At 38.4% G+C, this 27,921-nt stretch overlaps 1 protein-coding gene across 3 annotated transcripts in view; it reads left to right on the top strand.

Annotated features, from left to right (window-relative positions):
* The window catches only part of CLIP4 (CAP-Gly domain containing linker protein family member 4), a 60,924-nt gene extending 33,374 nt beyond the window's left edge, over window positions 1-27,550 (top strand). For all 3 annotated transcript variants that reach the window (XM_059078772.2, XM_059078773.2, XM_059078771.2), the window contains exons 10-16: window positions 1,213-1,302; window positions 2,134-2,277; window positions 5,789-5,923; window positions 9,023-9,146; window positions 13,644-13,708; window positions 21,382-21,454; window positions 27,119-27,550. In XM_059078772.2, coding sequence (XP_058934755.2) covers window positions 1,213-1,302; window positions 2,134-2,277; window positions 5,789-5,923; window positions 9,023-9,146; window positions 13,644-13,708; window positions 21,382-21,454; window positions 27,119-27,440 — 953 coding nt within the window. In that variant the 3' untranslated portion in view covers window positions 27,441-27,550. The remainder of the gene's footprint in view (window positions 1-1,212; window positions 1,303-2,133; window positions 2,278-5,788; window positions 5,924-9,022; window positions 9,147-13,643; window positions 13,709-21,381; window positions 21,455-27,118) is intronic.
* The last annotated feature ends 371 nt before the right edge of the window (window positions 27,551-27,921 follow it).

Raw genomic sequence — 27,921 nt, 5'->3', positions numbered from 1 at the left:
ATTCATGTCTTTCTGCCCACCAAATTGAAAAGGTCTTCCTTTAGGGCTGGGACCATGGCTTGTTTTGTTTGCGACGCTCAGAGTGCCAAGCTCATTTCTTCACCCAGAATGCTTTGTAAGTGAGTAGAATCGGAATGGATGCTTGATGGAATTTGAAACTGGGTGTAGTCCGTTAGGTTTCTTATTTAAATAGTTTGGTTCTGTAGAATTGAAACAGAAGTCTTAATATATATTAAGTAGAGTATTATTCATGAGCTCTCTTTTAACATCAGTTTTTTGGGGGAGTTGGGTGTAGTGAGAGTCGGGTAGTCATTTTCAGAATACCAGTGGCAGAGAGTACAGGGTTTCTTACCATCTGATTCTGACTTAAATGAATAATTGCTATAATGATTTGCAAAAGTTTTTACCGCAAATTTACTATCTAAATAGACTGTGTGCTACAATGAATTTGCCTGCACACACCAGTGAAATCATGAGTTGTTTGCAGGTCTTAGTAAGTGTGCAGCCATCATAGCTGCATCGGGTTTGCTTTACCTGCTAGCATTGTGCAAACACACTGAGGAGTGTGTTAAGTATCAGACAGTTAGATAGCTGTGTTTAAAATGCTTTATATTATTTAGAATTCCTTAGTGGATTTTTAAATAGGTGGAAAAGATACTTTAGTGATATTTGGGGAAATTGATTGGGGTTTTCAGATGGGCTTAGGAATACATTCTTTTCTTTCCCCTTTAAATAATGAAATATTGGCCCCTGCCGTCTGTGAATTTATCATCCAGTGTGTTCTGAGAAGAGGATAAGATTTAGATAATGAGGGATGTCTGTACTTTAAAAAGCAAATACAGGGCTTCTGTGGTGGCACAGTGATTAAGAATCCGTCTGCCAATGCAGGGGACACGGGTTCGAGCCCTGGTCCGGGAAGATCCCACATGCCGCGGAGCAACTAAGACCATGCGCCACAACTACTGAGCTCATGTAAACCACAACTACTGAAGCTGGTTCACCTAGAACCCATGCTCCGCAACATGAGAAGCCCGCGTGCTGCATCGAAGGGTAGCCCCCGCTTGCCACAACTAGAGAAAACCCGCACGCAGCAACAAAGACCCAATGCAGCCCAAAATAAATAAATAAAATTTTTTTAAAAAGCAAATATGTATTTATGTTTAACGTTAAACAGAATTCTTTCTTGCTGAAAGTGTTTTGCTTGTGTTCTAGGATTAATGACATCAAAAAAAGATAGTGCTTCAGAATCAACACTTTCATTGCCTCCTGGTGAAGAATTGAAAACTGGAGCAGAGAAAGATGGTAATATAATTTATAACTTCTATTTTTAAAATTTAATTTACTGATTGAACTTTAAAATAATATAGTGATATAGCTTATATGAGGTTAAAGTTTAAAGTTTGTAAGGGAAGAATCATTACAGTAAAAATTTATCCTTAAAAATCCCCGAAGTGTGTGTATGTGTGTGTGTGTGTATATATATATATATATATATATATATACACATATACCCTCACACATTTTTTTTTTGTATAAAATCCTGTGTTGTGATTCTTATGTACACTTAAATTAGAGAATTACTGGACTAGATTAAGAGAATAAAAGGAAATTCCATAGTGTAGATGTCTTGATAAAAGCATTTAAAGTTGCCTTTAGCTGTCAAATCATTGGATGAATAGAGCACAAATAGAAAATTGAAAAGTATTTCTGCTTACCTTCAGGTTAACTCAGAACATTTTAATATTAAGCTTTTGTTACCTTAAAAACACATTAGTATGTTTTTTATATAAATAAGATGTGATTCTACTAACTCATCTTAAGTGAGAGGTGAGAGACAGTGGTGGTTAGAGTAGGTAGTTGGTCTAAGTTAGTGACATGACAGCGCTCTCCTATGTAAGACTGTCATCATATAGTGTGGATCCTTTGGATCCTTAAAACTGCTTGGGCTATAAAATCTTGTATGTATGAACTAGAGTATATTTTGATGAAATCAGGCATTTAATTCAGCACTAGTTAATCCACAACTCAGGAAGCCAAGTGGAGAGTTTCAGAAGGATTTACCTGGGAAAGCATTTCGTGGGCTCACTTCTTATTTCGCACGCTCTGATGTATTCTCCTCCTGTGCCGTTTTAGTTACCCTGCTCGCATCCGTCAGCAGCTCCTCCTCTACGTCTTCTTTGGAGCACAAACAGAGTCACTCCAAGAAACTGAATGCAAGTGGCAATAACAAGAAGACAATGAGCAAAAGCCCTTCTGTCTCATCTAGAGCCAGTGCCGGTATCTATGGCTTTTTCAACCAGGCTTGCTTGGTGTTTTTTATCTTGGTTTCTTTGTAAGTAGATTTGCTCTTTTAAAATGTGTAGAGGGAACCCTTTACTTCAGTCAGATTGAACTACTTGTCCCTTCCCCGTCTCCCCCCAGCCCCCCACCTCCCTCCCCTTCGTCAGCATACTCTGGCTCTCTCTGCCTTTCCTTCATGCTCCTGCCATTTTTCCTTGTCTGGATTGACTTCTTCTCTTCCTCATGTATCTATGGACTCTGGCCCCTGTAAGGTTCATATTAGAACTTTATGACAGATCTTCAGATACTTGGAAACTCTACGGTCTGTTCTCTTTCTTTACTTAGCTCTTTTCTAATCTAAACCTAATAATAATAACTAACATGTCAGTACATGTTATTTACTATTTTAGGTGCCATTAAAGGAATTTTACATGCCTTCTTTCATTTAATTCTCAAAATAAACCTATGGAGTAGGTACTATTATGATCATCTTCAATGTATGAATGAGGAAACCGAGGCTTAGGGAGGTTAGGCATTGGTGCACAGTGGCAGTTTCTAAGTGCACACCTGGGCTTCACCTGCAGGTCTATCTGATGCTTCGCTGCTACCAGAGTCTGCCTCTGTCTCAAGTACCTTCAGCTCTTCTTCATGCTGTAGGGTCCCCAGACCCTTTCCAGTCTGCTGGTAGAGAGCTGAACCACTGCCTCTCAGTACAAGTCCATTCTGAGGCTACTCATGCAGTTTTGGTGACCACACTATGTCATTGGCCCAAACAGAGCCTTATGCTAAGTCTCTTCATTTTGTGGCTTGACATAGGACTTTACATTTATTTTCATTTAATTTAATGTTTGAATTTTTATCCCTCTGAATTTTGTTTTTTACATCTTGTGTATAGCTTTTTCACACACTTTTGTGTTATCTTCTTATTTAAATAGCATGCTTTCTCTATTTTTAGCCAAGTCGAAAACTGTAGGAGAGGTTGACAGTGATAACCTTTTTAACTTGCTGTGAAGCCTGCATGATCCCATTCAGTCCACATTTCTTCAGTTATGTGTAAGGATATATAAAACACGTTTTCTTGTTGAAATCAACATATATATTGAATTTTGTTGCAGTTCAGTCCTGCATAGAAAGAAAATGAAGCCACTTTGGTGTAACTTATTTTTTATTTATTTATTTATTTTTAAAAAATTATTTTATTTATTTATTTTTGGCTGTGTTGGGTCTTCATTGCTGCGCGTGGGCTTTTCTCTAGTTGCGGCGAGCGGGGGCTGCTCTTCGTTGTGGTGCGCGGGCTTCTCATTGCGGTGGCTTCTTGTTGCGGAGCACGGGCTCTAGGTGCGGGGGCTTCAGTAGTTGTGGCGTGCGGGCTCAGTAGTTGTGGCTCGCAGGCTCAGTAGCTGTGGCACACAGGCTTAACTGCTCTGCGGCATGTGGGACACTTCCGGACCGGGGCTTGAACCTGTGTCCCCTGCATTGGCAGACGGACTCTTAACCACTGTGCCACCAGGGAAGCCCATAACTTATTTTTAATGAGCCTCATAGTTATTACTAGATACTTTTTCTAATACTTTTAATACTTGTACTGAACCAATATTTTGTTGTAGAAAATGTTCATGAGGGATTTTTTTTTCTCTTTAAGATACTTTATTGTATGGGGGAAGAAAACCCAAACAAACCCTCAGTAGTAACACTGAAAGTTAAAAGTTGAGGCCCTAAAAGTGGAGAACCTGGAAACTTTGCTTGAATATTTATTTTCTGAATAGATTCCTCTTCCCTTGAAACCAGTTTCTCTTTAATGCTGTGAGGAACAGAGGTGAAAAGATGCAGTGATGTAGCAATCCCGTTTGTGGTCATTTTATTTACATTTTAAGGCCCTCTTCATTTGGAATTTGGGCTTTTGACATTGACTTTAAAATTTATGTGTGGGTATGGAATTATCTTTTTTACCCTTTATATAAGGTAGTTCTAGTGTGCCTACATACTTAACCTTTTTTTCTTTTTATAAATTTGAGGGGTTTGTGGACCTAAATAATGGTAGAGATGAAGAGAGTTATCAATTAGAGTGAGAGAAGGTCCTTTTAAAAGGGGAGGGAGATGTGTGAGAGAAAGTTGCGAACCCCAGAGATGTTTCGTTAAGAAATTATTGCCAGAGTGAGTAAATATTCCTCTTTCTCTGTCGCTTTGCTTTTGGGGTAGATGTGGACTGCAGAGGGTGGACATTTTGGGGAAGCTGAGGACAAAGGATTAAGGAGAAAGAGGAGCAGAAAGAAGGGATTGGGGGATGGGAGAGGTTGCGGAGGAAGTCTGTGAGCTCAGCCCCACTGTGTTCCACCTTGAACTCTCTGTCCTTGGTCCATTGTCTGCAGACAGTGCGGGGTCACAGGGTCAGGGTTTTAAGTCAGGTGTGCCACCTACTCCCTATGAACACCGTGTATTCATTAATTCCTGAGTTTGTTTCTTATCTATGATTATAATTCTCATGAAAAGCACTTTGTAAACTGTGAAGTGCTTGGGAAATGTTAGTTATTTTGAGGGCCGAGGACTTTTTAGTATGCACTTGATCCAGACCTTCCTTCTCCCTGAGTTTGTGTTCCTCACTTGTTACCATGTTTTTAGTTTCTCCCTGTTAACAGTCTGACTTACCCTCTATCCCACACCCTCACGCAGGGTTCCCTAGGCCTTCTCAGATGACAGCCACTCAAATCTGTTCATGGACGGATGGGAGAAGCCTCAGGGGCCCACCTCTTCTCTGTTATAGTTGAACAGCTTTCAAGACAGTGTTTCTCCAGGACTCCTGATGTTCAGTAGTGGGAGTTTCAGGGTTTAGGTTTGAATCAAGGTCTGGTGGGCAGGGAGTGCTTTTGTCTTTAATAAGGAAATCAGTTTGGGGTAATTGGAATCTTATAGCAATTTCACTTTTAAATTACGTTTGTGTGTGTATCATTTACAGTGAGTCCCACTGAACTACTATGATTCTAGCATTTTACTAGAATAGGGATTGGTGGACTATGCCCAATGGGCAAATCGAACCTACCACCTATTTTTGTAAATAAAGTTGTATTGGAACATGTTGTGCCCATTTTGTCTGTCTGCTTTTGTGCTATGACAGCAGAGTTGAGTAGCTGTGCAGAGTAGTATGGCTTGCAAAGCCTAAAATATTTACTATGTAACCCTTTACAGAACAGGTGTGCCGACCTCTCTTCTAGTGGAGAGTGCCACCAGGAAGTCAGGGCAAAGTTGATACTTCACCAGGAATCAAGTGTAAGTTCCTGTGGCAATGAGTGTCTCAGGAAACCCTTCAAACTTCTTTTGAGTAGCTTTACTTCACATGTGAGAAACACAACTTAGATCCTGTGTATAAGGAAAGGCCGCATATATTGAAATCTCCAACTAACTAGACTGGTTAGAATAAATAGTAGTTTTTTGGCTTATGTGCTTTTTGAGTTTCCCTTTGTTTTTTTCTCTTTTCCTGCCCCATCTCCTTCCCCAACCAACCCCAAAACAGGTTTGAATTCCTCAGCAGCATCTGTAGCAAATAATGCACGCTGTGAAGGAGAACTCCGCCTTGGAGATAGGGTGTTGGTGGTAGGCCAGAGAATTGGTACCATTAAGTTCTTTGGGACAACAAACTTTGCTCCAGGTAACTCATCTGTATGGTCTTTGCTCAACTTGAATTCTTTAGATAACAAAAGGTTTAAAATTTTACATGTAAATAAAACTTATAGAGAATTCTTGATTAATAGTTCTTGTGGGTGGTAGCTATGGCACAGAAAATGGAAAACATTGATTCAAATGCAGACAGTTTTTACGCAGGTTGATTGTTACTTACAAATTTTTCTTGCCATTTGTGTTTTAAATTGTCTAAAGTTAAAATTAGTTGTTACTCTCCAGTTTTACTCTCACTGATTGCCAAATGTGCTAAATAACAGAGAAAACATTTTAGGATTAGATTTGTGCTAAGCATAATCTTTAAAATGAGTGGATAATGAGTTTACTGCGTACAGCTTTTAACAGAGTGGCTTGGAGAGAAAAGCAAACAAAGCGGTTCAAAGGAAAATGAAAAACGTTTGCGTACTCTGGGATCTTAAAAATGGATGTTTGTGTATTTATATATTTATTCCAATCTAGACTTAACATTGTGTTTCCAAAAGTAAAGATTATCTTTCTTTTATATTTTCAGTGATTGTAATTTTAAACAGAAGCCAGTTGGATAAAACCATGTTTGTATTTTTAAATAGCAGTATGCTGTTTTGACACATGGTGGCATTGCAGCATTTTAGGAAGAGGTTACCTAGAACATTGATTTTTTTAAAAAAGTTTGTAGCCTTCTGTCAAGAACTCTGAAGGATCTGAGATTTTACCTTATTTGCAAATTAACAAGTTGGATTGCCATGGTTTCATAGATGCTGGCAGAAGATGGTGAGCCCCTGGGTCAGCGATAGAGGACCTCAGTGCTCTCTGCAACAGTGGTAGCCAAAGTGGCAGCATTTTCTTCTGTTTCCTGAGCCCCAGTTCCCAGAGGGTGAGATAGGGAGGGCCAGGTGACACCTGAACACCCAGTGGTTTATACTATAGGAGAGGAGCCCCGAGCTTAAGGAATCTGAACCTTAGTACTAGACAATAAGCATGCCTGTCTTTTGTGCCAGGGGGAGACTCTGTCTCCATCCCCCAAGGCCATTTTCTCTACAAACATCCATGAAAAGACGATCAGTGCCTCTGTCCATAAGGCCTGTAGAAACACATTCTTGTTTCATTAGTACCATTTATAATTGCAGTCCAACTACTAATGGATTGGAGATGGGCTATATGTTTCATAATTCATGTCTCTCTTAGGGCACCAGGTAGTAATTGAGATTAGTTAGAATGTTCTTAATATGGTTCTCAAATAAAAACCTAGGAATCCCAAAGATAGGTTATTTTTCCACAATCACCATGTCTTCTGAGTTTCCTTTCTCTGGTTTTATTAAACAAGGCTTGAACGGTTTGTTTTGTTTGGATGCAGTTGTTTTAGGTTGACTTTTAATTTTTAAACTCCTAGTGTAGAGCATTTAGAAATTTGAAAAGTAATAAGCAAATATAAAAGTTGGAAATTTTTCATTGAAGTCCTGCTCTTTCAGAAAGAAGTAGCATATATTTCTTGTGGCATCAAAATTTAGATCAATCAGTTCTATAGGACAGTGGTAGTATCTAGGCCTTTTATAGATGATAAGATCTAGACCTGACAGAGGGCATGTTTAGCCCCTGCAGCATGTTTATCCGTGCCACCTCTGAGAGAAATTTGCCATTTACATGGGAAGATGTCCATTCCTCACCACTACCAGACAGTATGCAGTCACTATTGTTAACACTTGCCATAATGCCTTCCTGCTGTGTGCTACACACTTTCAGGAGTTACATGGTAAACATGTAGCAGTGATATGGGGTATTAAATTGGGAAAATGCAAAAATTATATAGGAAAGCATCAAAGGCAGAAGGAAGTAAAACTTGGAAAGTTATAACTGTGGCGCTCAGAAATAACAATGGCAACCAGAGTAACCCAGTTAGCGACATTCAGAAATGCGATGACTGAGCATTAGTATGGCTGAGCAGTGGGTTCATATACCTCACTCTGTACCTGTGCAGGGTAGGACTGTTTAAGTATAAAAGGCAATTACACGCATTATGTTAGTCTTTTCAATTAAAACTCCAATATCGGGAATGGACTCAGGTATCATCTTTTTGAACATTAGAGGAAAAAAATTAAGAGCTTCTAGATTGTCATTTTAGAGGTTATATAGTTGACTCTTTGAACTATTAATCTGAAGGGAACAGTATCTTTGTATTTTGTCATTTGTAATAAGTTTCTCAATTTCTATATCCTTATTTTTTTATTTGATACTGATTCTAAGAGACCACATACAATTACTATTGTATTCTACTTGTAAATAAAAAAATGAGTGGACTGTCAGGTACTTTTAACTGAACTGGAGGTACCCTCATCCAGAGCCATTACTCTAGGAGTATATGTCCATTTATCTAATATTTGCCACACTAAAAGCAACCTCACTATTTTAATTTTATGCTCTCTAGAAAAGAAAATCTTATTACTCTCCTCAGAGTGGGCCCTTTTAAATACTTAAAAGCCTTTTAGAAAATTATTCCTATTAACTTAACCTAAATCTTTTCATTTAGGTTAAAAATGATTTATTTTTCCTTCCTGGGTAGGGAAAAAATGAAAGAAAAAGAAGAGTCACCATGAAGTCTAGTCATATTTTCCGTATTATTTTTGTCCCCCTTTAATTATTTCAGAACTGTTTGTGGTATTCTAATACTGGGAGAGTAAAATGAAAAGATTGCATATTCATTTTATGATTTATACATCTCAGTATCATGCTACACTGCTCTCAACTTAAACAGACCATACTACCAAGTTAAGGACAGTTTCTTATTGTAGCTTTTAGATATATTTTGGTCATACACTACTTGTATAATAGCTAATCCTTGCCAAATTTGTGTTGGTACATTTTATCTTTCTCCCTTAATGTACAACTCTGCAATTATGCTTGTAAAATGTTTTTCTAGTTCATTTTTCAAACTTTCAAATTTTGTTTTATAATTTTACCACTCGAAAGCTTAATGATCATGAGGATTTTGGTCATTTGTGAAAGTGTTAAACCATCTAGACTTTGGGTTTGTATAATAGCATAACAATTTTGGATAAAGTGCAGATGCTTTTAAAATCCCATGTTCTTGTTCTAGGATATTGGTACGGGATAGAGCTTGATAAACCCCATGGCAAGAATGATGGTTCAGTTGGAGGTGTGCAGTATTTTAGTTGTTCCCCAAGATATGGAATATTTGCTCCCCCATCCAGGGTACAAAGGTGAGAAAAATGAAATTTACACTGTTCACAAGAACTTTTTGTAACGTGCAGTGGGTTATAGTTAGAGTCCCTAATTTTATATTAAAGACATGCACTGACGATAGCCCGTGTCTTCTTTCAAGGGGTTAACCAACCACCTTCTTCAGAGGGAAGGCTCATGGAAAGCTAAATTTGCTTTGCTGAGGATTTGCAATTTTAAAAACCTCCTTTATTCCTCATTTGCAAACCCTGTGAGTATGTGTAGGCTATTAGGAGTGGTGTTTGCCTCTCTGAACAGTGAGAGCAGCAAGCTTAATCTGTCATGCAAACAAAAGTAAAAATGCTCTCTGATTGCTTCAGTCACATCCTAACTACATTAAATTTCCTGCCAGCAGGCACCCCATTCATTCTCCTACAAACCTAATGGAACCAAAATGGCTTTTTCCTGTGATTTCTTTAGTTTTCAAAAATAGATAAGCAGTAGATCTTTGGGGGAAGTGAAGCTTCAAGGATTATATATAATATACCTCCCTGGTGTTTCTTCTTAAGATAGTACACTTCTGTACCAGCTCACTCTGGTTTTTTTAAAACAAAAGTTGAGCAGAAGTGACTCCTTATGAAATTCCAGGTACTATTGTGTGAAATGACTTAATGTGCTGAAAGAAGTTGGCTGGATATGCTTTTCAGTGGATGGGAAATGGGATAGTCATCTTTAAATAGGAAATAACATGTATGGTATAGTCACATTCATGAGAATAGACCTATGATCGCAACCTGGGAGTCCCATCTTGTTCCCTTCAAACTAGACTGTGCGACTGCCTCCTGGCAAATTTAACAGTTTTTATATCCATTTTCTTTCTCACTTCGTTTTTCTTACTGAATAATTACATGTAATTTTTGTATTCTTTTCCTTCTTCTATGATGTACTTAGTATAATTCTTATTATTTATGATTTTATAGCATTTAACGTATAATGCTTTGCAGTTTATAAAGTACCTTCAATTAAATGTTTCATTTGATCCTAATAAGTATTTGGTCAGGTGAGCTGGAAAAGAATAACTACAGATGGTCCCTGACTTACAGTGGTTCAGCTTATGATTTTTTGACTTTATGATGGTGCAAAAGCGATAAGAATTCAGTAGAAACTGTATTTCAAATTTTGAATTTTGATCATTCCCTGAGCTAGCGATGTGCAGTACAGTATTCCCTCGAGATGCCGCGCAGGGCAGCAGCACCTCCCAGCCAGCCACGTGATCACGAGGGTGAACAACCAATACATTTATGACCCTTCTGTACGAGTACAAGCATTCTGTTTTTCACCTGAAGTACAGCCTTCAATAAATTACATGAGACATTCAGCACTTTATTGTAAAATAGGCTTTGTGTTAGATGCCTTTGCCCAACTGTAGACTCATCAAAGTGTTCTGAGCACATTTAAGGTAGGCGAGGCTAAGCGATGATGTTCAGTAGATTAGGTGTATTAAATGCATTTTCAGCTTAAGACGGGTTTATCGGGACGTAACCCCATTGTAAGTTGAGGAGGACCTGTACAAATAGTTATTGAGCATTTAGTAAGTGGTGGGCTCTGTATCATGTACTTCATAAATCTCCCCCAGGCCCAGTGAGGTATAAGGTAATATGATTATTCCTATGTTGCAGGTGAAGAAAAGCTACAAGAGATACAGTAGCTTTGCTAAAGTCATATAGCTACTGTAGGGGACGAAAAACTTGTCCTGTCTATGAATTAAACTGACAACAGATAGATGAACGGGAGAAAAATCATGCATACTTATTAAATGTTAATTTTACGTGCATGGGGGCATCACAGAAAGCAGTGAATGCCCAAAGTAGTGGTGAGATTGGAGAGTTTATAGACCGTCGTAATAGGGGAAAGGGAGGGGGAGAACGGCCACTTGTGGGGGAGCAGATGATGTTAGGAAAGATTAGTGGGCCCTTAGGAAAATGGATGGCGGTATGATAGTCTGTGACAGTGTCTGTCTGGGTGTGGTGTTAACTCCTCATGCTCTCTCCTGTGATGAGAGTCAGTCTTCTCTGCTTGATGAAACTCCCGGGAAGGGGATTCATGACAATTCAGTTCTTTTTTGGGAAGATCTGTTTTAGGCAGATAAGGGGAGTTCAGAGAAAGCCTCTTCCTGCATTTGTTGATTCTCAAATGTCTTTAGCTCAAAATAATCCTTGCACCAGAGTGGCATGTTTTGGGTGGGGTATTTTGATCTCCCACACTAGTTAATGGTGGAGCTGGACTCAGCCCAAGTTTGTTATTTTGCTGTTGTTTTTTTCCTAAGCCCTTGCTTTTAGGCAGTTTGCTGGGGTTTTTTGGTAGTCATTTTATAAATGAAGAAAAAGAGGTGGTAGCTAGTGGCACTTACACGTGCTGGCACTGTTTTAAGTACACTGTATGTATTGTTTACTGCTCTGCAGCAACCCTGTGTGTCAGGTCCTGCAGTTACCCTTATTTCACAGGTGGGGAAAGTAAGGCACAGAGAGGTTAAGTGGGTTGTGCAGTTGTTCACGGCTCCCAAGTCGAGATTTGAGCCCAGGTAGTCTAGTATCAGAATGTGTACTCTTAACCATTACCCTATAATGGTTAAAAGAGGCTCAGTGACTTTCTTTAGGACCTATATCTTATAAATGATTGATTTGGGAATAAAATCCATACTGAGTCACCAGTCAGTCTTCTGGGTTCTCATATTACTTTGAACAAATCTTCATTAACACATTGCTACAGTCTCTCATAAGTTTTATTTGTCTCCTAGTCATGAGGACTGGGGTTCTCCGTCTCATGTTTGATTACCCAAGGAACACAGTTTGGCATGTAGTATGCACAGTAAATATTGATCAAATTTTGTTCAGTGTTTTTTATGCTGTTAACAGCTTTCTTCTCTGTTATATTGTGAAGCCTCTTTCTCTCTCCTGGTTTTATATTCTTTTTCTTGCTTTGTTTGTGCAACACACATTTTTTACTTTTTTTTGCCATCTATTTGGTCTTCTTTAAGGTGATTCATTTAAAAGCAGCCCCCTCATCTTAGAAGAAGCGGGGCTCTCTCTCTACATGAACTGCCGTCTCTATCCAGCTGTCTTCCTGTCATCTCCTGATTGTCTCATTCATCATCATCAAATACTATTAAGTGTCTTTTAGCACTTTGTGCTGTGCTAGGCATTCTATAAGTAAATAAAACAGACACGGTGCCTGATTTTGAGGAGTTTCTAATTTAAACCAGCTTTGGAGCTCTTTAAAGATAACACTGATCTTCAAGAAGGAAGAATTTTAAACTAGGAACTGCTGAGAGAACAATCACATAGTGACCAATCACAACCTCACCTTGCATTGCACTCCTCCCCAGATTGTAGCTGGCCTTTAAAAAATTTTTTATTTTAATAGTTCCATTAAGAAATGTGCCTCCTGTCCCAGAATGCACATGGTACTTTCCTCTGCTTGAATGGCTTTCTGCTATCACCCAAGTATCATCTAGTTAATGCTTTTTCTTCTATTAACTTATATATCAACCAGTATTACTTTAGAGAAGTTCTAAGACACTGACTGGATCTAATCTTTCTCTCTCTGTCTATTTTTTGCTCAAGTGGTTTTTATCAGCATAGCATTAATTTTCTTATTCTCAGTTCATACCATCACATACTTATTACTAATGAACTGATCACTTATAGAATTAAGTTCTCAGCTCTCCATCACAGCTTAATTCAAGTATCTGTCCTCTTCATCAAGTCATATTCTTTGCATTCATTAGTCCCTCATTGATTGCTGTATGTTATGTATCTTGTGGAAATGATGCATGTGAATTGCAAGATGAAATTGCAAATATTGTAAGAGTTGCAGGATTTCTTTATGGTAACAAAGTGTGCTGATGCAAGTGATTGATAGAATGAGGACTGCAGATTTAGGTCACTAAACAGTTGGAAGAAAATGAGACTGTTATAGGATTGGCTTTTTAAAAATAAAGAATGATCTGAGTATTAAGGAAATAGACCTATCGGGAACGTGACCTTTATGATTGTACTTAGAGTCAAGTATAAAATAAAACATGTTGAATCATATTAGCCAGTTTTATCAGAAAAATCACATGTATACACAAACTCAGCTGATGTTTTTTCAATGTAAAAATGTGGTGTTTTTACAGTTATAACCTAACATTTGTTAAATTTAACATAAAATAAAATTTTCACATATTTTAGTTTCATCTTTGAAAATAAAGCTCCAAAGAAGCAAAGTCAGGCCCCTATTTGAAATGAATTCACCTGAAGTTGACTTTCTCTGTACTTACTATGCTTATGTAACAAGGACCTCTTCTGTCTGATTGTTGCCTGTCTGTGGTGCTAGATTGAAGTTCATCCCCGGCTCATGATAGATGCTTAGTAAATGCTTGTCGAATGAGTGAAATAAGAAATAACCATTGGTGTGAAACCCTCAGTTAAGCACCAGTCTTAAATCTGAAGACCAGCTACTTCTAATGAGGTTTGCATTATTTGTTTTATTCACAGAGTAACAGATTCCCTGGACACTCTTTCAGAAATTTCTTCAAATAAACAAAATCATTCTTATCCTGGTAAGATTACACAGTTTTATGTTGCTAATAATTATTTCTTTGCTTTTATTCATTGAAAAATTTTTATTGTAAAGTATATATGTATAGAAAAGAGTATGTGAAATATATTTGTATAGTTCGTGTAATCATAAGCAACATCTATTACCCACCCCATAGCCAAAGATGATGATTACCTGTATGTCCTATAGAAACCCCTGAGTATCCCCTGAGTCTCATCTGCCTCCCTTTTCATATACTCTGTCTTCAGGTTATGCATCTTGAATTTTATGTTAATTATTCCCTTGATTTTTTTTTATGTCTATCCCCCATAGATAGATATGTCAATAAATAATATATGTTTAGTTTTTTTTTAACATCTTTTATTGGAGTATAATTGCTTTACATTGTTGTGATAGTTGCTGCTGTATAACAAAGTGAATCAGCTATACATATACATATATCCCCATATCCCCTCCCTCTTACGTCTCCCTCCCAGTCTCCCTATCCCACCTCTGTAGGTGGTCACAAAGCAGGAGCTGATCTCCCTGTGCTTTGTGGCTGCTTCCTATACTAGCTGTCTGTTTTACATGTGGTAGTGTATATATGTCAATGCCACTCTCTCACTTCATCCCAGCTCACCCTTCCCCCTCCCCGTGTCCTCAAGTTTAGTTTTGATTGTTGTTTGCTATGTTATTTAGTGTTCCATTGAAATACATTATTCATTCTATATTTGATGGATATTTGGGTTTATATCCTGTTTTTAACTATTAGAAACTATGCCATGGTGCACATTTGCAAAAGTTTATCCAGGATTGCCAGGCATGGGATATCCATATCTTCAGTCTTCCTGGGTGTGCCAAACTGTTCACATGGGCAGTGGATGAGAGTCTCTGTTCCTCCTCACCTCACCAACAGTAGTCTTGTTTGCCCATCTGATGGGTGTAAATGGTATCTCCTTGTGGTTTTAATTTGCATTTTTCAGATTACAGATGAGGTTGGGCCTGTTTCCATGTTTATGGACCATATACATTTCCTCTTCTTCGATGTTCCTATTCACGTCTACTGCCCATTTTTCTTTTGGTTGGTTTGTTTTTATCTTAGTAATTGGTAGGTTTCTTTATATATTTTGGACACTAATATTTTGTCAGTTTTGTTTGTTGCAAATATCTTTCCCAGTTTTTGACTTGTCTTTTGCACCCCCCCTTCCTTTCTTGGCATCTTTTGATAAGCAGAAGTTTTAAATTTTTAAGTAGTCAAAATAGCAAACCATTATGTTTTTGCATGTTTTGTGACTTGTCTTTTCATTGGCTTAACAGTGTCTATCACAGAGTGGAAGTTTTTAATTTTAATGAAGTCCAAGTTATCAATTTTTTCTTTAATGACTTGTGCTTTTGGTCTTGTATCAAAAATGTCACCACCAAACCCAAAGGTACCGTGATTTTCTCCTATGTTAATCTTCTAGAAGTTCTGTAGTTTTGTGTTTTACATTTATATCTATGATTCATTGAGTTATTTCTTGTGAAAGGTGTAAGTCGATGTCTAGATTCATTATTTTGCATGTGAATGTTTAGGTGTTCCACCATATTTGTTGAAAAGGCTATCCTTTCTCCATTGAATTGCCTTTGCTCTTTTGTCAAAGATCAGTTGACTGTGTTAGTGTGGGTCTATTTCTGGGCTCTCTATTCTGTTCTATTGATCTATTTGTCTTTTTCTTTTGCTAATACCACACTGTCTTGATTACTGCAGCCATATAGAAATTCTTCAAGTTTAGTAGTGGAGTTTGATCTTCTCCCTCAATGTAGTGCTGGTTATTCTGAGCTTTTTGCCTTTCTATATAAACTTTACAGTGTGTTTATTGATGTCTACAAAATAATTTGCTGTGTTTTGATTGGGATTACATTGAATGTATAGATGAAATTGGGAAGAACTGATGTCTTAACAGTATTGAATTTTCCTATCCATGAACATGGAATGCTTGTCCATTTATTTAGATCTTTGATTTCTTTCATCAGAGTTTTATAATTTTCCTAATACAGACTCTATACATGTTTTATTAGATTTATACCTACCTGTTTCTGTTTTTTTTGGTGTTAATGTAAGTGGTATTGCTTTATAGTAATTCTTTTTACCTTGTATCAGCCTTCTTGTTGTTAAGTACTTGCCTAAAAAATCTTTTTCTAGCCATTGCCTTAATCTTTCTATGTTCTCATGTTTTTAGAATATCTTCTAAATAAAATATAACTGAATTTTACTTTTTTTAGAAAAAGACAACCTTTGCCTTTTAATCTGAGTTTCACCTATTTGCATTCATTGTAATTAGTAATATATTTGGACTTATTTATGGTATTTATTTGTTTTCTAGTTTTTCAACTTTTTTGTACTTAAATGTTTTTCTTTCTTGACTTCATTCTGGTTATATTGCTACCCTCTCTTTTTTCCATTTAATTTTCTACTTATATAAAAATTACATTCTATGAATATGCTTCTTAGTAATTACTCTAAGTACTTTGACATACATACTTAGAAAAGCCTAAAGTTAATCATTATGTTTACTCTTTCTCAAATAATAGGAAATCCTTAGAAACTGAGTTTCTATTTTGTTTCCCTCACAAATTTCACATTATTATAATAGTTTTTATATAATTGATATTTATTTAGTTTGCTCATACATATCAATATTTACCGATATCTTTAGTCATTTATCCTCAGAACTTACACTTGAAATCATTTTGTTTCTACCTCATCTATATTCTTAAATATTGTTTTTTAGAAAGGGTCTATTGGTAGGAAACTCAGGGTTTTTTTTTTTTTGCGGTATGCGGGCCTCTCACTGCTGCGGCCTCTCCCCCTGCAGAGCACAGGCTCCAGACGCACAGGCTCAGCAGCCATGGCCCACGGGCCCAGCTGCTCCACGGCATGCGGGACCCTCCCGGACCGGGGCACGAACCCGCGTCCCCTGCATCAGCAGGCGGACCCCCAACCACTGCGCCACCAGGGAAGCCCGGAAACTCAGTTTTTGTCTGTCTTTTCTAATGATAGTTTTCCTGAGTAAAAGTAAAAATTGGTACAATTTTTATTATAGTTTGAAAGCTGTTTTCTCCCTGCACATTGACAATATAATTCTTCTGCTTTCTGTCTTCTGTCAAATTTTTGAGAAATCACCTATCAGTCTGTCTAATCCATACCATTGTAGGTGGTTTATCTTTGCTTTTTGACTGCTTTTAAAGATCTTCTCTGTTTCCTTTGTGTTGTACAGTTTTGCTATGATTGTGTCTAGATGGAGATTTCCCTTTGTTTATTCTGTTTGGCATCTTGGGTCTTCCTGGATCTTGGAATTAGTATCTTTGATTAATTCTGTAAAATTCTTGCCCATATACTGAAAATATTTCTTCCTTCATACTCTTTATTATCTCCTTCCAAAACTCTGATGAGTAGTATAGTCCACTTTTTCACTTTCCCATGCCTCGTTCACATTTTTCACAACTTTGTCTCTCAGGACTGCATTCCGGGTATCTTCAGAGTTAGCTTTCTGTTTCTTGATTCCTTCTTCTGCTATGTTTATTCTACTGCCTAATTCAGCCTCAAAGTTTTTTAATTATAAATTTTTCATTTTTTTTCTTTTTGCAAGTCTGTTTGGTTGTTATTTATTGTCACTTATTCTTTCCCCACATTTTCAAGTTTTTCTTTTATGCAATTAAACATTTTAAATATTGTTACTTTTTATGTTTAATAATTCAAGATCTGAAGTCTTTATGAGTCTCATTCTGCCATCTGTTTCTGTTGAGCCTAACTTGTGGCACCTTCTTTCCTTGTGAATTTTGTAATTTATTGTTGTGAAATGCTTATTTTACTTAGAATTTAATGAATGGGAATTCTTCTAAGCCTGGGTTGATGCCTCTTGAGAAGGTTATACAGACTTATCTTGTTTTATTGTGCTTTGCTTTTTTTTGCTTCTCAAATACTACATTTTTTACAAATTGAAGGTTGGTGGCAACCCTTCATTGAGCAAGTCTGTTGGCGCCATTTTTCCAACAGCATTTGCTCACTTTATGTCTCTGGGTCACATTTTGGTAATTCTCACAATATTTCAAACTTTTCCATTATTATTGTGTTTGTTATGGTGTGTCTGTGATCGGTAATCTTTGATGTTAGTATTGTAATTGTTTTGGGGCGCTATGAACCGCATCCATATAAAATGACAGATTTAATCGATCAATGTGTATGTTCTGACTGCTCTACCAACTGGCTATTACCCCATCTCTTTCCCTCTCCTCGGGCCTCCCTATTTCCTGAAACTCAAAAATATTGAAAGTAGGCCAATTAATAACCTACAATGGCCTCTGAGTGAAAGGAAAAGTTGCATGTCTCTCTCTTTAAATCAAAAGCTAGAAATGATTAAGCTTAGTGAGGAAGGCATGTCAAAAGCAGAGATATGTCAAAAGCTAGCCTCTTGTACCAGTTAGCCATGTTGTGACTGCAAAGGAAAAGCTCTTGAAGGAAATCAAAAGTGCCACTCTGGTGAATGCACAAATGGTAAGAAACAGCCTTATTTGCTGATACAGAGAAAGTTTTAATGGTCTGGACAGAAGATCAAACCAGCCACAGAATTCCTTGAAGCCAAAGCCTAATCCAGAGCAAGGCCCTAACTTTCTTCAGTGCTATGAAGGCTGAGAGAGATGAGAAAGCTGCAGAAGAAAAGGTTTGAAGCTAGCAAAGGTTTGTTTATGATGTATAAGGAAAGAAGCCATCTCCATAACCTCAAAGTACAGGGTGAAGTAGCAAGTGCTGATGTAGAAGCTGCAGCATGTTATCCAGAAGATCTAGCTAAGATCATTAATGAAGGTGGCGCCACTACACAATGGGTTTTTGGTGTAGATGATACAGCCTTCTACTGGAAGAAGATGCCTTCTAGGACTCTCATTGCTAGAGAGGAGAAGTCAGCGTGAGGCTTCAAAGGAGAAGCTGACTTTCTTGTTAGTGGCTAATGCAGCTGGTAACTTTAAGTTGAAGCCAGTGCTCATTTACCATTCTGAAAATCCTAGGGCCCTTAAGAATTATGTTACATTGGGACTTCTCTGGTGGCGCAGTGGTTGAGAATCCGCCTGCCAATGCAGGGGGCATGGGTTCTAGCCCTGGTCCGGGAAGATCCCACATGCCGTGGAGCTACTAAGCCCATGGGCCACAACTACTGAGCCTGCGCTCTAGAGCCTGAGAGCCACGAGTACTGAGCCCACGTGCCACAACTACTGAAGCCCATGTGCCTAGAGCCCGTGCTGCGCAAAAAGAGAAGCCACCACAATGAGAAGCTCGCATGCCGCAACTAGAGAAAAACCGCATGCAGCAACAAAGACCCAACACAGCCAAAAATAAATTTAAAAAATAATACATAAATTTATTTTTAAAAGAAGATTTATGTTATATCTACTCTGCCAGTGCTCTGTAAATGGAACAATAAAGCCTAGAGGACAGCACATATATTTACAACATGGCTTACCGAATATTTTAAGCTCACTGTTGAGACCTACTGCTCAGAAAAAATAAAGATTCCTTTCAAAATATTACCATTGACAATGCACCTAGTCACCCAAGATGTCTGATGGAGATTTACAATGAGATTAATGTGGTTTACATGCCTGCTAAAGCAACATCCATTCTGCAGCCTATGGGTCAAGGAGTAATTTTGAGACTTCCAACTCTTAGTATTTAAGAAATACTTTTCGTAAGGCTATGGCTGCTATAGACAGTGATTCTTCTGATGGATCTGGGCAAAGTTCATTGAAAACCTTTCGAAAAGGATTCACCATTCTAGGTGCCGTTAAGAATATTCGTGGTTCATGGGAAGAGGTCAAAATATCAACATTAATGGGAGTTTGGAAGACGTTGGTTCCAACCCTCATGGACGACCCTGAGGGGTTCCTGACTTCGGTGCAGGAAGTACCTGCAGATGTGGTAGAAATAGCAAGAGAGCTAGGAATGGAGCCTGAAGGGGTGACCAAGGTGCTGCAATCTCATCGTAAAACTTGAACAGATGAGGTATTGCTTCTCATGGATGAACGAGGAAAGTGGTTTCTTGAGATGATATCTACTCCTGGGGAAGATGCTGTGAGGACGGTTGAAATGACGATAAAGGATTTAGAGCACTACATAAACTTAGTTGATACAGCAGCAGCAGCTTTGAGAGGATTGACTCCGATTTTGAGAGAAGTTCTACCGTGGGTAAAGTGCTGTCAACCAGCATCACATGCTGCGTCGAGAAGTCATTTGTGGAAGAAAGAGTCAGTCGATGTGGCACACTTCGCTGGTGTCACGTTTTAAGAAATTGCCGCGGACACCCCCCCGTTTTTAGCAAGCACCACCCTGGCCAGTCAGGACCCTCCGCCAGCAAAAAGATTGTGACACCGAAAGCTCAGATGGCGGATAACAGTTTTTAGCAATAAGGTATTTTTAAATTAAGGTGTGTGCATTTTTTTTTTTTGTACATAATGCTACTGCACACTTAATAGACTACAGTATAGTGTAAACAACTTCTAGACGCCCCGGGAAACCAAAAAATTTGTGACTCGTCTTGTTGAGATAGTCGCTTCACTGTGGTGCTCTGGGACCGGCCCTGCGGCCTCTCTGAGGTGTGCCTGTGTTGGCTTCTGCTGGTTGCCTGGCGGCGCTGCCAACTTTAGCTATGTTCTCTGCAATGTTGTTGTTGTCTTTACATTGCACAGGTAAAATGAACTTGGCTTAACGATCACAAATTTTGAGGGGAGAAAATTTTGCTTTCTGCACAGTGGAGTTGACACAGCTGCTTTCCTTTGTGTTCATCTGCGTGGTGCTTCACGGTGTTTCTCATTTACCTTTACACTGAGGATGAGCTGCTCGGGACCCTCACTTTTGTTAGGAACCCATCTTGGCAGGCCCCAGCTTCTCTGGAGGGCAGTGTAGACCTGGGGTACAAGCTGGTTAGATTGCTCTGGGGGAAACCTTTCATGGTTTCTCCTTTTGGTTTTTGGCCTCTTTGGAATCGTGCCACTTGTACGAGGTCAACAGTATTTAAAAAAAAAAAAATTATAGTTGTTTTAAGTTATACTTGCTCCATTCAAGAGATTCATTCAGCACACCTGGTGTGCCATAACTGCCAGAACTGGAAATCCCATTCTTTTTTAAAAACATCTTTTAAAAAATTTACCTTTTGTGAAGTCTTTTTCTTTTTTTTTTTTTTTTAAAAACTCTGTCATTTGGGGATGCCAACAGTCATAAGCTCTGAAATTCATTGTTCAGAATTTTATAAATGGGGTATATTTAGTGGTAGTGTTTTTTTAAACCATTTTTATCCTTTTATTTTTTAAATACGATTTATCAAGATTATAATATTTGAGAGTAAAAAGACTAATAAGCTTTATCAATGTATAATTCGATTTCATTTGGTTTTCAGGGAAGTTTATAATAAAAACCTCCAAAAGTAATGTCATGATCTTAACTTATTCATGTACTGCATAGTTTGATAAGAAAGGTAAGGTAACAATCGTCAAGAAATCTAAACTCCTGTTACATTCTATACATACTTATTTTCTTTGCTTTCTGTTTCCAAAGAAACACTTGGTAAAATAGAACATCTGTAGAAGAAATGATAAAAGGTAACTTTTAACAAGGACTGTGAATTTGTGATTTATTTTTTCTCATCTGACCTTAACTTTCATTTTTAGGTTTTAGGAGAAGTTTCAGTACAACTTCTGCTTCTTCCCAGAAAGAGATTAACAGAAGAAATGCTTTTGCCAAGTGAGTATTAAGAAGATTTAGAAAAACACCTTTCAAGATGCACATGACAGGATTCTGTGAAGAAATAAAAGTGGGATTTTGTGTCTTTGACATTGCATGGTAGAATTTTAACATGTAGGAGAAAAGGTGTGATGAGTGTGTCAGTGAGAAGAGTTCTTCCTCCCTCCTTTGCAAGCTCAATTAAAAATGTCACCAGTGACTAAAAGTAGTATACGGAATATATTTTCAAAGAGGTTTATAGTACTGTTAATAGAAGTTGGAGGAATTTACATTCTGTGTTATCATTGAATAGGGTGGACTGATTTTAAACTCTGTTTACTTGATTAGTCAGAGAATTGATTTAATATTTTGGGAAGTCCATAAAAGAAATGTCAGGCCTATTTGCATAAGGTAATCTTATTATTATTTAAAAAAATACTCCTACTTCCTCTTGTAGAATATACTGCTCCCTTTTTCGTTGTTGTTTCTTTGTAGAGAGAATCTCCTTTTCTCTTTTTCATTTATATTGCTATTTATAGACCTCAGACCCAGTTTACTCCCCCTAATAGTTTTCTGAGACATTTAGGAACTTTTTAACTTTTTGAGGAATATGAGGCTCTTCTAGACTGATTAGGTTTAGGAGGTGTTTTTTTGTTTTTTTTTTTGTTTGTTTGTTTGTTTTTTGTTTCTTTTTAAATTTTAAATCCTTCCAATTAATCTATGAACAATGCCCTGGGGGAAAAACATCTAGCTGAGTAGGGAAGTGCTCTAGTTGTGGGGCCCTAGAAGCCACTAGGAATCATAGCCCATGCAAGAGAACTTGACGATCACATGAGCAACAGGCAGGTAGTTTATATAATATTCTGGCATGAAGTTATTGGAAGGCCTCGCAAAGACCTGAGGTTTCACTTGAGAACCCTGACGGGTCCTGAGGCACTGTTAGGTACTGTTTAGCAGAGTTGGGTGGGTTTGGTTTTGTTTTTTTCCCCTTCCTCAAAACCTCTACCTATTCTGAGATTTTAAAATTGGTCTCCTCACTTGAGTAGCTGAAAGAGTTTAAGGGCAATAACTTTATGCTCCAGTTTATTGAAGATATTCAAGAGTTCTTAGGCAGAATGGAAGAAGTTACTAAGAAGAGGCAAGCAGGATATAAATGATTTTGAAGGGGGAAAGGTATCAAAATCAGTGTCAAGATGTTGGTGCCTGGAAGAACATGATACAGAGAAGCAAGGGAAGGAGAGAGAAATCTGAACCGTGGGAATTATACAGCAGGTATGGATATGTACAAGATGATCTGTTGACATGAGAAGAAAATATCAGTACTTCTGTTGGTTTTCTTTGAAAATAAAAATAAATGAAGCTTTACTGATACTTCTACAGATTGACACTAGTACCTGTTTAAAAAAAATAAACATATTCTTATTGAGGATATATAATCAATTTAAAACTTATTTATTTTTTACTTAAACAATATGTGACCAGATGTTTGGTGATCAGTGTTATAAGAAACAAAAGAAAGACATTAGGTGTTTAGACTTTAGGTCCTAGGATTCCTGTCCCTGATCTCAGGGGTAAGAAACATTGTAGTGATTGGATGACCTTCTGCTGAAGCGACAGAGTTGATTGTATATTGTGCTGTTTTTAATCTGGAAGCATGATGTATTCTGAAGAATGTGGGTTAAGAAAATGAGTTTATTGACATTTATCAAACCCTGTGCCATTTTCTTGTCTATTCATATGAAAATAAAAGATACTTCCAGAAGAAACATGGAAAATATAGTCAGAGATGATGAAAATCCCTGGGTAAGAAACTGGAAGGAATTGGGGCAAAGGGCATGTTTGCAAAAGAGGGCTGAGGAAAGGGAAGCAGCAGATGCCTGCGCCGTTTTTGAGAAAGAGCAGATGTGCTTCTCCAGTTGGCTTATTGGGGGTGGGGTGATGAACACCTTCATTCAGAGGAGAAAATGATGGAGGGGGTGTTGGAAGCAATTTTTTCTGTCTTCAGAATTCTCAGTATATCTAATGCCAAGCATGGGGGTAATAAACACAGGGAGCTTGAGATGTTAGCATAGGTGTCACTGCTGCCTGGTAGGCACAGGCATCCTCTCTCCCACCGTCTGCATCCAGCCTGGGATCTGTAGCTCACCTGTCGCTACATCTCATCTCCATCATTACCAACTTAGCTTCTCCCCGTGTTTCCAGAGTGCATCTCCTGAGAGTCCATTGGGTCCTCTCTGTGGAACCCAGCCTGTCCACATGATGTATTTGGCCAGCTCAAATTTGAATGTCTTTGGGTAGAACTCATATAACCCAGTTGGCCACAGGTTCCATCATTTCACGTCACATGTTCTCATTTTCTGCCTGTCCTGTAAAGCTTTTGAATTCTCAAATGCGGAATGAAGTCCAGATTCATTGGCATAGCACGTACAGGCCTGCCTGTTTCTCTGGACTTATCTCTCGTGGTAAAATCCTCACAAGTGACCATTTGCTAAACTCTCTGCGCTGTTCAAAAAAAATTTTTTTTAAGTTATACGTAATATATTTTGCTCCCATGACTATGTCTGCTTCCCTTTTCTGTCTGCTCATCTGTCAGATTTGTTCAAGTGTCACTTCTTCACTGAAGTGTCTTCCCTGGGACCTTGAGTGAGGATAGATTTCTCCCTCTTTTGTGCCCCTTCTGCTTTGTACACATCTTTATTGCAGGATCTGTAACGTTTTACAGATTACTATGCACAAGTTCCTGGAACCTAGCTCTGGACCTGCCATTTCATAGGTGATCCGTTAATGTTTTTGAATGAATAAGCAACACTCTCAAATGTAGTATAATTTAAAAATTTCTCACTTCCCTGGGCTTTTAGAGCTTTGACATAACTTGAATCAAATCATTCTTATTGGAATGTTAAATCTTTACCCAAACTATTAAGTTTTGGCTTGGATATCAAGTTCATTTATTACTTATTTCTTTCTTAAAAATTTTTTTGATTATGGAAGTAGATTGGACAAAATTTGAAAAGTTTACAATAAATTAAATGCAGATAAAGATCGTCTGTAATTTTATCACCTAGATGAGATTATCACTGTTAGCATTTTGTCATATACTTCTCCAACTTTTTTCTAATGCATGTATCTGAATTTTTAAGCAAAGTTGGACAAATCATACTCTTTGAAAGATTTTCCGCTTAACATATCCCATAATAATAATAATTTCATTATTATTCTTTAATAATTGTACTCTGTGACTTTTGCAGTGTTTTTAAAGACTGCTGTGCTGTGATATGAAACATTTTTATGGCATGATAATATGTGAAAAAAACATATTAACTAATAGTAGGTGCCATACTTTTTAAATGCATGTCCGTCTCCCTCCCTCCCCACCCATGTATGTCTGTGTGTGTGTTCAGATGAATAGCTTTATTTTTTTCTAGTTCTTTCTTTTTTTAAATTTATGCATTTAACTCTTTACTCTCTTGGGGATTTTTAAAATATGTAGTGTGTGGTAAGAATCATCTTCTTTTCCAAATAAATGACCAGGTTTTACAGCATTCCTAATTAGAATGTTCACTCCTTTCCCACCGATTTGAAGTTTTACTTCTTATCACATATGAAATAATTGCATGTATTTTTCTAAACTATCTTCTCTGTGTCACTAAAAGTACATTCTTATGCCAGGGCCACATTTTAAAAAAAAATTTATTTCTTGGCTGCATTGTGTCTTTGCTGCTGCACGCGGGCTTTCTCTAGTTGTGGTGAGCGGGGGCTACTCTTCGTTGTGGTGCACGGGCTTCTCTTTGCGGTGGCTTCTCTTGTTGAGGAGCATGGGTTCTAGGCACGTAGGCTTCAGTAGTTGTGGGACGCGGGTTCAGTAGTTGTGGCTCACGGGCTCTAGAGCACAGGCTCAGTAGTTGTGGTGCCCGGGCTTAGTTGCTCTGCGGCGTGTGGGATCTTCCCGGACTAGGGATCAAACCCGTGTCCCCTGCATTGACAGGCAGATTCTTAACCACTGCGCCACCAGAGAAGTCCCCACATTGTTTTAACTATTGTAATTTTATAATTTAACATAATGGCAATGTAAATTTTGCCATATTATTATTTTTCAACCTTTTCTTAATTATTAATAGCCATTGCGGTTGTGAGCAAGAGCCTGGCCTTTGATCTGAACACAACAACCTTGGATCTGAACCCCAGGTCTCCTCTTTACCATCTCTCTGACCTTAGGCAAATAGCTTGTTTTTTCTTAGCCTCAAATTCCTCACTGGTTTGGGTGAGGTTGGATGAGATAATATATGTGAAGTGTTTGGCACATAGTAAGTGCTCAGAAAATGATAGATACTGTCATGTGAAATTCGAGTAATTTCATCAGGTTGCAAAAATAAAATCATTTTGGGGAGGATTCATATATTTTATATATATATATGTTTCTATCCAGGAACAAAGCTTTTTCATTTTTCTTTTGTATATTCTTCAGTAAAGATTTATACTTTTCTTACAGCTGTTATGTATTTCTTCGTTAACTTTGTGCATTTGACGTGGTAAATAATATTTTTTTCCATTACATTTTATAACCAGGATTTATCAGATGTGGCATAGGACAGGCTTTGGGCCTCAGTTTTCCTACCCATAAAATTAGAGTGCTCTTCCTTTCTCCAGGGTCGTTAACAGGAAGAAGTGAGACACAGTGTGCTATAGCGTATTTAGAAATACGGAGAGCGCGATAACATAGAAACCAAGCAGGACCCAGACTCTGCTCACAGTCAGGCTCCATGTGCAGTTGTGGTAACAGGCTCCAAGTTGTCTCTGCTGTGGGGCTGGGAGAAGGGTTTCTCTTGGAGGAGAGGTGGCGTGGACGGCGGGTTGAAGGCTCCACTGGTGGCGGTTCCTGGATGACTGTTCTGGGAGGTCTCAGGTCATAGGACAAGCTCCTGGGCATGTTTCTGTTCTGGGCAGAGTTGGCTACTGCCCGGGGACAGTGGAGGAAGCCCTGGGCAGTACTGGCAGGAGGCCTTGGACGGGTTCCACGTGTGGGTGTCCAGTAGTTGTGTCATCAGGTCAGGCTGGTGGCGGGTGCTAGGAGGCAGTGCCTTGTAAATAATGTTTTGTTGTAGAGAAAAGGGGAGGGATCCTGCTCCAGGCAACTAAGATCCTGCCTGTTAGTCACAGGCAGAGTGGCAAACCCTTAAATGTAACTCGAGTTCATTCATAGAAGGGGTGTGTGTGTGTGTGTGTGTGTGTGTGTGTGTCTGTGTGTGTCTGTGTGTGGTTTCTAAAGTTGTGGATTAACAGTTTTTAAAAATGGTTTTCATGTAAAGGAATATTTGAAAGGTGAGCAAAATGTAATTTTATTTATCACAGCCAAAATACCAGGTTCTTTTCTTTTTGCTTTGTTAAACAGGTATAGGTGTATTTTTTCTAATTGCTATTTTATCGAGGGCGTGCACATATATAAATTGCTAGTGAAATCTTAAATCCAGATTAGGGTAGTATTAAAACAGCCAGAAGAGGAAAACGTTTTAATGTTAAAGAAAAGTATATCCTAATATTGCTATTTAGAATAAAAAAGATCAAGTTGTGAACATAAAGGATGCCCTTTTGTGAATGACTTGTGGACCTGGCTGTGGAAACGAATATGGTGAATTGCGTCACGTGGCTTTCGTGCTTAAGAGTTTCTCGCGCGTTCCCTCTGCACAGGTCAAAGCCCGCTCTGCGCCGCAGCTGGAGCAGCAGCACCTCGGCCGGCGGCCTGGAGGGGAGCGTGAGGCTGCACGAGGGCTCCCAGGTCCTCCTCACCAGCTCCAACGAGATGGGCACCGTTAGGTACCTGGGCCCCACTGACTTTGCCTCAGGGATCTGGCTTGGACTGGAGCTTCGAAGCGCCAAGGGAAAGAATGATGGGGCAGTGGGAGACAAACGCTACTTCACCTGCAGGCCGAACCATGGGGTCCTGGTGAGGCCCAGCAGAGTGACCTACCGGGGAATAAACGGGTCCAAGCTCGTGGATGAGAATTGCTGAGTTAAACTTCTGCAGTGTTAGATGAGCTCATACACACACACACACACACACACACACACACACACACACACACACACACACACACACACACACACACACACACACACACACACACGTAATGTAAAATAAAGAGTCCAAGGCAAATGGTTTACTTTATTTAGCTTTTAGCCGTTATGTAAAATTTGAAAATAGAGCTATCTTCATGAAAATCATTATAACAATTCAGAGGGACTCCTTTAAAAAGCTAGAAATATGAACTGTGGGAATCATGGTTCTCTTAAAACAATCTCAAAATAAGCCTTTTTTTTTTTTTTTTTTTTTTTTTAAGTTTTAAAGCTTTAGACCCAAGAGAATTCTGAGACTTGGGAAAAAATGTGCCATTAAGTGACTGACTGATGTTGCTTTCTCTGTCTCATTGTTGCACAGAATAGTGGATTTTCCATATGCCATAACTGTGAAGGTTTTCACTAGCTTTGATTTA

The sequence above is a fragment of the Kogia breviceps genome, chromosome 11 (genome assembly GCF_026419965.1).
Source record: "Kogia breviceps isolate mKogBre1 chromosome 11, mKogBre1 haplotype 1, whole genome shotgun sequence".
Classification (NCBI taxonomy): domain Eukaryota; kingdom Metazoa; phylum Chordata; class Mammalia; order Artiodactyla; family Physeteridae; genus Kogia; species Kogia breviceps.
Note: the sequence above shows the minus strand (reverse complement) of the source record. Positions and strands in the feature narration are given on the sequence as shown.